This window comes from Lynx canadensis, chromosome B4 (assembly GCF_007474595.2).
Source record: "Lynx canadensis isolate LIC74 chromosome B4, mLynCan4.pri.v2, whole genome shotgun sequence".
NCBI lineage: Eukaryota > Metazoa > Chordata > Mammalia > Carnivora > Felidae > Lynx > Lynx canadensis.
The window spans coordinates 20201857-20214068 of NC_044309.1; the positions used below are offsets into that span (position 1 = coordinate 20201857).

At 35.1% G+C, this 12212-nt stretch overlaps 1 protein-coding gene across 13 annotated transcripts in view; it reads left to right on the forward strand.

The window, feature by feature from the left end:
* The window catches only part of MLLT10 (MLLT10 histone lysine methyltransferase DOT1L cofactor), a 243168-nt gene that overhangs the window by 179213 nt on the left and 51743 nt on the right, over nt 1-12212 (forward strand). For 10 of the 13 annotated variants that reach the window (XM_030321048.1, XM_030321047.1, XM_030321054.1 and 7 more), the window contains 2 exons: nt 1954-1998; nt 2844-2876. The exons of the other annotated variants lie outside the window; for them this stretch is intronic. In XM_030321048.1, coding sequence (XP_030176908.1) covers nt 1954-1998; nt 2844-2876 — 78 coding nt within the window. The remainder of the gene's footprint in view (nt 1-1953; nt 1999-2843; nt 2877-12212) is intronic. 13 annotated transcript variants of the gene reach the window in all.

Sequence of the window (12212 nt, forward strand, 5' to 3'; positions counted from 1 at the left end):
ATATTGGATGCTGCTAAGACCAGAATATACCTTGAAATTTGCTTCCTCAGAAAATCCTCTGATTTTTGTTTTCGTCTTTGATGATTTGAAAATTTGCTGGCCCTGTACCATGTAGGTCTTTTTGCAAAAGTACCAGATCAAAGGCCAGAATAGCCATATTCTGTTTATTTCCCCCCCAGAGAAAATCCTTTTGGTATTATGAGTGTCCTTTGGTTCTTTTTCTGCACCATTCCAGACAACTACCATTTCTCTATAATGTACCATTTCAATCTTTTCAGTAGCCCTCACTCTCTTTTTTTAAATCTCACTTGAATTTGTTAATGAGCATTAAAGATGGCAAATTCTTCCACCATGTCTCAGTTTTTGAGTATCATCTGGAAAGGACTTCATTAAACTCATCAGAAGTTTGGTTTTTCAACAGTAGCTAATGTGAAGGTTTTTTTCCTTTTTTTAAAAAACATTAGAACGATTAAAAGTGAGTGCTCGCTTGCCTCTGCCTTGCTTTGTCTTTCTTATTTCAAGTTATTTGGAGGGTGCCCGTGATTGGACTTGACTTCTGAGATATGCATATGTGTAGATGTGTGAGTGATGGTTGCCTAGAAGACTCCGTTGTACACATGATTCCTAGAAGTCATATTTTTGGTTAAGTAATTCCAGAGAATTTCCAGCTATTCTTCTTTTTAAAAAAGCCCAACTGTGTTAGCCACAGAGGAATACCTGTTGTTTCCCTGGTCAGCAGGCCGGGTCCTTTGAGTCACAGACTTAGTCCTGTGCCAGTTAGCTTTTCCTTTGGAATGCCATACAGAAATTTATTTTTCATTTTCTCAGGAGCTTTTGCTTTTAGCAGTGTTTCATTGCCTTATGTCATCCTCTGCTTGTTCTCTTCATTTGGGTGGAGCAGAAGAATAAGAGTGATGGCTTATTCATTCATTATCGCCATCAAAAATGAAAGAAAAGTACAAGAAAGTAAGCTGGGTGTAGTTTTGACAAGTTTTATATTAAAATCATAGATTTCTGCTCATATATAAACTAATTTTTTGTACTTGAATTGTAATGTCTAATTGACCACAGCATTCAGATGTTTTTGACAAATTGTTCTCGTCTAATGAATTATATAAAACACATTAGTTTATCACATTGCTGACTATACTCCCTCTTATTATGAATCCATTTTTTCTTACACGCTTGTTTCACAGATCAATTTGTAAGCCCTTATGTCTTTTCCTCTTTTTTTTAAAAGGTTTTTTAATGTTGGGATGCCTAGGTGGCTCATTTGGTTAAGCGTCCGACTTTGGCTCAGGTCATGATCACAAGGTTTGTGAATTCAAGCCCCGTGTCAGGCTTTGTGCTAACAGCTCAGAGCCTGGGGGCCTGCTTTGGATTCTGTGTCTCCCTCTTTCTCTCTGCTCATCCCATGCTCATGCTCTGTCACTCTCTGTATCTCAATAATAAATAAACATCTAAAAATTAAAAAAAAATTGTTTTTAATGTTTATTTATCTTAGAGAGAGAGACAGAGACGGAGTGTGAGTGGGGGAGGGGCAGAGAGAGACAGAGACACAGAATCAGATACAGGCTCCAGGCTCTGACCTGTCAGCACGGAGCCCGACATGGGACTCAAACCCGCAAACCGTGAGATCATGACCTTACCCTAAATTGGCCAACTGAGCCACCCAGGCGCCCCTTTTCCTCATTCTTTGTATACACATGCACATGTACACATTCCCGCACTATCCCATCAAAGAGTTGTCAGAATTCCATCATGTTTGGTCCTTCTTCCCATCACATTATCACATGCCAGATACTGGTTTATAATTTCTATTCCCACACTTCTGTTTGACCTTCTCAGCTAGACTTTGAGGTGAATGTTTCCTTGTTTTTCTGGTCTATTTTCTTTTTCTACCCTCGAATCACTGGCAACTTCTCCTGATTCCTTTCTCCTCCCTCCCAACAGAAATTTCCATGCAGTATCGGCATGATGGAGCTTGTCCAACAGCTAGTAAGTTGTCGAACTGGGTTGGTAACCCAGGCTTTTTGACTTCTACTTTAGTGTTTTTTTTTCCTATTATATAATGCCACCCCTGAACCTCTTTAAGTTTTAATTTTCCATAATGCAGTTGGTTCTTAATTGGGTTTTTTTCCTCCTACAGAGATATCTTAACTTGCTGCTTGTCTTGTGGTCAGGATCCATATTAGTCCAATTGCGACCAAATTTTAAGTATTGTTGGCTTTTTAATGTGGTGTTTCTTGTGACTTCTGTTCCCTGTTGAAGTAATATTTTTAGAATTTGGTTCCCACTAATCTTAATGTTAATGTAATTTTTTTAATATTTATATGTTGATATTAGATAGAATTCTTGCCTTGACCTCTATATATGTCGAGACTATTATACTGAAGTCTAGGAAATGAGAATTTTTGATTGGGTTAGATGATAAAATGAAGTTTTCCTTTATAATAAATACTGCTGAGTGTAGAATTTGTTGTGATCGATTTACCTTTACAGAATTGAATCCTACAGATACTTTTGCAAGAAAGACATTACATAGACTATGAAACATCTTTTTAAAAGTAATTTTATATATGTATTATTAAGAAAATTTGTCACTATTATGACAATATATCTAACATATTAAATTTATTAGGTGATAGATTGACAAATGAAATACAATATTTAGAAATTTATACCATATAAAAACTGAGCCAAGCTTACAGTTTTAATGATTCAAACAATGATACATGATACTTACTGAGATTTTATTATACTGTTTCAGTCTATGCCTATGTATTTCTTTTGTGTGTTTGAGAATGATCTTAACCTGAAGTCCTTTTTTCCTTACTTAAAAGCTTTCTCAGAGTTGCTGAATGCAATACACAATGGTAAGTTTTATTAGAATCTTCTCTAGTGGTTCATTTATCACAAAGGTTGCCTTTTATAGAGAACCCGGGTTGAAAGCTTGCATGTTCTATTGATACAATGAAACCCAGCTCTGCAGTGAGGCAATTGTTCAGCCCCTCAGTGAGAACTTTCTGTAGATTGCCTACAGGAGGATGCTAGGTCAATATAGTTCATCAGTTTCGCTTTTATTGTCTCTCTGGAAGGCAAAATGATAATAGTGTTGTTCTAACTTTATGAAACTCTTTGTTTCTATTTTTGTAAATAGTTTTTCTAGTTCTTTTGAGCTCTCTTGTGGCAGTGCAGTTAGTAATTGGTGCTTAGGTCAAGAATTAGCTGCTTCTTCCACAACTTGAAATGTGAATTTTGTTGTTGGGATTTAAAAAAGTTACTGTGTAGAATACTTTTACTGCATTGCCCCTATGTTTTATATACTGAATAAATGGAAGATAGCCTTTTAAATGATGCTTAATTTGGAACCAGGTTTTTACAGGGGAGTTGCATCTTCTGCAGAGTTGGGTTCTAAAATCAGGACATGACGCAAATGCTAGCTTTTTTCAGTATTGCAGTGTAATTATAATGAGAGTCATGTTTGCAGTAATGTTTGAGTGATTCTTCGGTTTTGAAGAAAATTTAGTATTCAAAAAAACTCTTTTGAATCTAGTGTCCTCTTTGTTGCTTGTTTTCAGTTATTAACTGACATAACTTACCTGCTCAAGATAGTTTATGTAATTCTAAGAGGTTTTTGAGCACATTTTTATTAACTTCATGAAATCTTGCATATTTTGATAATGTAGTTTAATTTGCAAGTCGCTTTGTGTTGTATTTGGAGTGTATTGTCAGATGTTTACAAATCTATAGCAAGAAACCAATGGCATGGTGAAAAGGCATAGACACTTGTGTTGATTCTGAGGGTTGGGGTGGTCAGGATGGGAAACCCATTTTACAAATGATCATTTTATTAATGAGTATCTTTATTTATAATCTTTGCTTCCCTGTGTAACCGGAATTGCAGACTCTCAGTGAATTCTCCAGATAACATGGAACTCTTGAACTTTAGGTATCTAGAGGAAAAAGGGATTGGAAGCATTCCTGAAAATAAACTAAATATGTTACTATTCTTTGGTAGGGAAGCATAAAAACAGAAGAGGTTTAACATCTTTTTCAGTTTGCATAAATTTGGCTGTCTAATTTTGGAATATTAGAGTTTTAGAGACATAAAGAAAGTTTGAAAAGCGTATACTTGGAATAATAAAGTAGATTTTGTGGGGAGCGATTGAGAATGAATTGTCACATAAATCCTTTGCCATTGTTGGCCAACAAAGTACTGGAATATGTCAATTTAATGGGACAGTTGTCATGTTTTTCTCTATAGGTGAATGAAATTAATGTCCTGGGATTAATAGAATGAACACAGGTTTTCTTTAAAATTTTGTGTTTCTTTAAAAGATTGTGTTTGAGACAGAACACTGTGGTAGTATAGTCAGATATTTATGTGTTCTTAGTCACATAATTTTGAAACATGAAATAATGTTTTTTTTTTATATCTTTATTTTATTTTATATCTAGAAGTTTGTACCTCTTGACCTCCTTCACCCCTTTTGCCTCCTCTCTTGATTCTGTTTTCCTAAGCAACCACCAGTCTGTTTTCTATATTCATGAGCCTGGAGTATTTTGGATTTTGTTTTGTTTTAGATTCCATATTTGAGATCATATAGTATTTATCTTTATCTTTTCTATCTGACTTAACTTCACTTGGCATAATGCCATCAAGGTCCATCACTTTGTCACAAATGGCAAAATTTTGTTCATTTTTATAGCTAAATAATATTCTGTTGTATGTATATATAGCACATTTTCATTACTGTTCACCCATTGATGGACATTGAGGTTGTTTCCATGTCTTGGCTATTTGTAAATAATGTTGCAGTGAACATGGGGTGCACGTATTTTCTCAAATTAGTGTTTTCATTTTCTTTGGATAAATATCCAGAAGTGGAATTACTGGATATATGTTCAACTTTTAATTTTTTGAAGAACTTCAAACTTTTCCATAGTGGCTCCACCATTTTACATTCCCACCAACAGTACACAAGGGTTCCCTTTTCTCCGCATCCTATGATTTCTTAACTTTTTGATAATAGCAGTTCTAACAGATATGAGGTGATAACTCAGTGTGATTTTGATTTGCATTTCCCTGATGATTAGTGATGTTAAGCATCTTTTCATGTGTCTTTTGGCCACCTGTACATTGTCTTTGGAAAAATATCCATCAAAACCAGATGGTTTGAGGATTTTTTTGTTATTGAATTATATGAGGTTTTTAAAGTATGTTTTGGGGGTGCCTGGTGGCTCAGTTGGTTGAACGGCCCACTCTTGATTTTGGCTCAAGTCACGACTCTAAGGTGGTAAGATTGAGCCCCATGCTGGGTTCCATGCTGATTGTGGAACCTGCTTAAGATTCATTCATTCACTCTCTCTCTCCCTCCCTCCCTTTCTTCCTCCCTCTTTTGCTTTCTCTTCCTCCCTCCCTCTTTCACCTTCTTTTAGTTCCTCCCTCCCTCCCTCCCTCTCTCTCTTCCTCTGCCCCCTCCCTCACTCCCACTGTGTGTCTCTCTCTCTCTCTCTCTGTCTCTCAAAAAAAACAAACCAACAATACGTGGATATTATCAGACATACGATTTGCGAATATTTTCTCCCATTCAGTGCACTGCCTTTTTATTTTGTTGATGGTTTCCTTTGCTGTGCAGTGCCATTTTAGTTTGATGTACTTGAGGGGTTTTTTTGGCTTTGGTCAAATCCAGAATATCATAATTCATGTTAAGGAGCTTACCGCCTATGTTTTCTTCTAGAAGTTTTATGGCTCAGGGTCTTATATTCAAGTCTTCAATCCATTTTGAGTTAATTTTTGTGTACAGTGTAAGGTAGTGGACCAATTTCATTCTTTTGCATGTAGTTCAGTTTTCCCAGCATCATTTATCAGAGACTGTCCTTTCCCCATTGTATATTCTTGGCTCCGTGTAAATAACTTGACTCTACATGCATGTGTTTTTTTCCTGGGCTTTCCATTGTGTTCATTGATCTGTGTGTCTGTTCTTATGCTGATATCATATTGTTTTGATTGTTATGGCTTTGTAATGTAGTTTGAAATCAGGGAGCATGAAGGATCCAGCTTTGTTCTTTGTTCTCAAAATTGTTTTGGCTATTCAAGGTCTTTTGTGGTTTCATACAAATTTGGGGTTTATTCTACTTTTGTGAAATACTATTAGAATTTTGATAAGGGATTGCACTGAATCTGTAGAGTGCTTTGAGTAGTATGGACATTTAAACGATACTATTCTGATCCATAAACGTGGAATATCTTTCCATTTATTTGTGTCTTCAGTTTGTTTCGTTGATGTCTTCTAGTTCTCAGTATACAGATCTTTCACCCCCGTAATTAAATTTATTCCTAGATATTTTATTTTTTGATGTAATTGTAAATGGGATTGTTTTCTTAATTTCTCTTTCTGGTAGATTGTTTTTAGTGTATAAAAACACAACAGATTTTTGTATGTTGGTTTTTTATCCTGCAACTTTACTGAATTTATTAGTTCTTAACTGGTGGAATCTTTAGGGTTTTCTATAAATAATATGTCATCTGGAAATAGTGACAGTTTTACTTCTTCCATTTCAATTAGGATGCTTTTAATTCCTTTTTCTTATAGTTGCTCTGGACTTAATATTTTTTATTGCAAAGAGAAGAATAGTAGTGATGCCTGGTGAAGTGGTATTTTAACCTAATGAGGATTTGAGGGAGAAATACTTGGACTTAGTTGGGAAAATCCATGTTTGTGTTCTCTCTCTCTCTCTCTCTCTCTCACTTTTTTTTTAAGTGTTAGCTTATTTTTTTAAATTGTAAAATACACATAAAATTTGCTGTTTTAACCATTTTTGAGTGTTATATTCACATTGTTGTACAACCAGTCTCCAGGAGTTTTTAATCTTGTAAAACTGGCACTCTGTAGTTATTAAACAACAGCTTTCCTTTTCTCTCTCCACCCTGCCAAGAACAATTATAGTTCTTTCTGTTTGTATCTATTTGACTGTTCTAGATACTTCATAAGAATAGAATCATACGGTATCTGTCTTTTTGTGAATGGCTTATTTCCCTTAGCAGTAATGCCTTTCAGGTTTATCCATGTAAAGCATCCGAATTTCCTTTTTTTAAGGCTAAATAATATTCCATTGTGTGTATATACTGTCATTTTCTTTATTCATTTATCTGTTGAGAGACATTAGATTGCTTCTACCTTTTGATTATTATGAATAAGCTTTGAATGCTTTGAATGTAGATGTGCAAGTAATCTCTTTGAATCTCCATTTTACCCAGAGATGCAATTGCTAGATCATATGGTAGTTCTGTTTTAAGACAGAGTGTCATACTGGTTTCCACAGTGGGTGCACCATTTTACATTCCTGCCACCAGTGCACAAGGATTCCAATTTTTCCACATCCTATTATTTCGCTCATTTGTTTGTTTTTTATAGTAACCACACTACTGGGTGTGAGGTGTTAAATGTTAGACTTTACATATTTTATTTCTTTATTATATTGAGTATCAAGCAATAAAAAGCTTGAAACTTGTCAGTCAGAGAGGAATAAAAAAAGAATTTATGTTTTATCTTATTCAGTCATTTTCTATGGTCAAACAGTATACATTTATTAACTTACAGTCTGTAGGTTAGAAGTCTGACATGGACTTGCTGGGTTAAAATCAGGGTATTGGCAGGCTTTGTTCTTTTTTTTTTAAGGTGATAGGAGAGAATCTGTTTCCTTACCATTTCCAACTTCTAGAAGCTGCCTGCTTATTTTGCATAACGGCCTCATCCTCTGTCTTGAAAGCCATCAGTGTTGGGTAGAGTCTGTCTTATGCTCATGCCTGTCTGATTCTCGGATTCAAATTTTATGACAGCTTGGATGATTTGATTGGGCTCTCTCAGACAGTCTAGGATAATCTGTCTTTCTCAGCGTTCTTAATTTAAATACATTTGTTTAGTCCCTTTTGCTATTTAAGGTAACATACTCACAGGTTTATCTTTGGGGTGGGGGGAGGTATTATCTGCCTACCATATCTGCTTCATGGTTATTTAACTGCCTTATTACAAGTAAGTATTACTGCTTAATCTAACAAGAAGATATAACATGTATAAATATTTATGTACCCAATATAGGAGCAACCAAGTATGTAAAAGAAATATTAATGCCTAACGGGAGAAACAGCAATACAATAATAATAGGGGACTTTAACACCTCATTACATCATTGGATAGATCACTGAAACAGAAAGTCAATAAAGAAATACCAACCGTAAGCAACACAGTAGACAGGATGGACTTGCACAGATAATTTATAGAACATCCATTTAAAAACACAAGAATGTACATTCTTCTCAAGTGCACATGGAATGTATTCCAGGACATATCATATGTTAAACCATTAAACAAGTCTTAATAAATTTAAGAAGATTGAAATTCTATCACACATCTATTCTGAACGCAATGATATGGAACTAGAAATTAATCGCAAGCAGAAAACTGGAACATTCACAAATATGTCAAGATTGAACAACATTGTTACTGAATAATTAATTAATGGGTTAGAGAAAAAAATCAAAAGGGAAATAAAAAGACGCCTTGAGATAAAAATGGAAATGTAACATACCAAAATTACTGGTTGCAGCAAAAACAGTACTAAGAGGAAAGTTCATAGCAATTAATGCCTACCTCAAGAAACAAAAACTGCAATGTAGCTTTATACCTCAAGACACTAGAAAAAGAAGAACAAATGACGTCTTGAGTTCGTAGGAGGGAAATAACAAAAATTAGAACAGAAATAGAGACTTAAAAAGACAATAGAAAAGATCGGTGAAACTAAGATCTGGTTCTTTGAAAAGATAAAGAAGCTTGACAAACCTTTTGACTCAATCAAGACAAAAGAGGACTTAAATAAAATCAGAAATGGAAGAGGAGATTACAGCTGATACCACAGAAATACAAAGGGTCATAAGAGAGCACTGTGAACAATTACACATACCAACAAAATGGATAACCTAGAAGAAATGGGTGGATTCCTAGAAGCATATTACCTTCTAAGACTGAATCATGATGAAATGAAAAATCTGAATAGACTGATTACTAGTAATGAAGTTGAATCAGTAATCAAAAACCTCCCAACAAACAAAATTCCATGATCAGATGGCTACACTGGTGAATTCTACCAGACATTCAAAGAAGAAGTAAGATCAGTCTTTCTCACACTTTTCCAAAAGATAGAAGTGGCAAAACTCTTCCAAACTCATTTTACTAGGCCAGCATTACCCTGATACCAAAACCAGACAAGGGCACCACAAAAAAAGGGAATTACAGGCCTGTATCCCTGATGAACATAGATGTAAGAATCCTCAACAAAATATCAGCAAAACAAATTCAATAACGCATTATAACTATTGTGCAGTGGGGCGCCTGGGTGGCTCAGTCAGTTAAGCATCCAACTCTTGATTTAGGCTTGGGTCATGATCTCACGGTTTCTGAGATCAAGCCCCACACCAGGCTCCAAAGCCTGCTTGGGATTCTCCCTCTCCTCTCCCTGCCCCTTTCCCACTTACACACATGTATACTCTTTCAAAATAAATAAACATTTTTTAAAATGTACCATACACCACGATCAAATGGGATTTATTCCAGGGATGCAAGGATGGTTCAACACCTGCAAATCAGTTCATGTGAGACACACCATATAACAACATGAAGGACAGAATTATACGGTCATCTAAGTAGATAAAAAGTACTTTACAAAAGTCAACATCCAGTTATGATAAAAACTATCAACGAAATGGGTATAAAAGGGGAATATACCTCAACATAATAAAAGCCATATGTGACAAGCTCACAGCTGGCATCATACTTGACAGTGAAAAACCGAAAGATTTTCCTCTAAGATCAGGAACAAGACAAGAACGTCCGCTCACCACTTTTATTCAACATAGTACTGGGAGTCCTAACCAAAGCAGTTAAGCAAGTAAAAGAAATAAAAGGCATCCAGATGGAAAAAGAAGTTAAACTATTTTCAGATGACATATTATATATAGAAAACCCTGAAGACTTCATCAGAAAACTGTTAGAACTAATAAGCAAATTCAGTATAGTTGCAGGATGCAAAATCAGTATGCCAGAAGGTATTACATAAATTGTTTCCAAAATTAGGTTTCATTAGCACGTGCCTTTATGAAGTATTTTTGGCTTTAGTACGCTTTTTGTTAACTTTTCTCTCTTAAACTGCTAGTGACTAGTTCGGTTGCCAATTCCTTGCAGAATAATTGTTGGCCACTCTGTTTTGAACCTTTTTGTATACACTACAACATTCTCCTCTTTCTTTTAAATAAAATATTTCAGAATTACGTAAAGTACAGAGACTGATACACATCATGAATTTATTACTAATTTAACATCTGTTAATATTTTGCCATATTTTCATAGATCCTTTTCCAATTTATGAAATATTTGATACATTTTAAGCAATATGTGTAAGCTCTGTAGCATGCAATAATAAATACTCAGGAACCTTTCACCAATTTAAGAAATAGAATGTCACTAATGTTGTTGAGCCTAGTGCATGCTCTTTACCACTGTATTCCCCAAAGTTTAACTACTGTCCTGATTTTTACATTTATCATTCCTCTGCTCTATTCTGAAAGTGTGCATGTATAAAAAGCACATTCCCTTACCCTGTTTCATTCTTTTCTGTGTCAGAGTAAATGGTGGTTCTTCTCCTTCTCCATTATCTCATTATCTCATTTCCCCCCTAAATTTTTAATGAGATAAAATTCACATAACATAAAAGTTACCATTTTAAGCTGTTTAAAAGTATACAATTCAGACATTTTTAGTATATTCACAATGTTGTATTAACTGTCACCACTAATTCCAGAACATTTTCATCAAACCAAAAAGAAATCATATATACCCCCAAGCCCCTCTTCCCTGCAAAATCACCCTGGGAATCACTACTCTACTTTCTGTCTCTATGGATTTGCCTGTTCTGGACATTTCATACAGAGGGAGTTGTACTGCAGGGGGCCATTTAAGCATACGGTTTATCTGTGTTGTAGCATGCATCCGTACTTCATTCTTCATTTATGACTGAATAACACATTGTATGAATATTCCATATTTTATCTGTTCATTGGTTGGTGGACATTGTTGTTTGTACTTCTTGGATAGTGTGAAAGATGCTGCTGTGAACATTCATGTACAAGTTTTGGTGTGGATATGTGTTTTCATTTGTCTTGGGTATATTCTTGGGAGTATACTTGCTAGGTCATATGGTAACTGTATTTAATGTTTTAGAAACTGCAATACTGTTTCCCATAGCATTTGTAGTATTTTACATTCCTATTAGCAATCTATGAGGGTTCCAACTTCTTCAGTCCTCACCAAGATTTGTTATTTTCTTTCTTTCTTTTTTTAATCATAGCTATCCAAGCTGGTGTGGTGTCTCATTGTGGTTTTGAATTGCTTTTTCCTAATGACTAATGATATTAACATCTTTTCATGCTCTTATTGGCCATTTCTAGATCTTCTTTGGAGAAATGACTATTTCTATTTTCTGTGTGTCCGTTCTTGAAAATTTTATGTTTTTAGGAGTCTTCCCCCCCCCCCAAAGAATTTGCCCATTTCACCTGCATTTTTTAATTTGTTTGCATACAGTCATCATAGGATTCTCTTTATAATCTTTTTAATTTGATAAGGTGAATATCCTTACAATCCCCTTTCATTCCTGATTTCAGTAATTTGAGTCTTCTGTTTTGTCATTCTGAAAGATTGGTCAGTTCTGTTCATCTTTTAAACCAGCTTTTAACATTTAACATTTTCTCTAAAGTGTTCCTATTTTTATTCCATTTCTGCTGTTTATTATTTCCATCCTTCTGCTTGCTTCTGTTTAGTTTGCTTTTTTTCCTAGTTTCTAAACCGGAAGATTATTGATTTAAAATTTTATTTATTTTTTAATTTCTTAAAATGTTTATTCATTTTTGAGAGAGAAAGAGAGAGTGCACAAACATGGGATGGGCAAAGAGAGAGGAGGACAGAGGATATGAAGCGGGGTCTGGGCTAACAGCAGCGACCCCAAAGCTGGGCTCCCAACTCACAAACCGTGAGGTCATGACCTGAGGCGCTAACCAGCCAAGCCACCTGGGCACCCCTAGGGTTTTTTTTTGTTTTTTTTTTAATAGGCCTTTACAGCTATAGCTTTCTTTATGAGGGCATATGGGTATCTTTTAT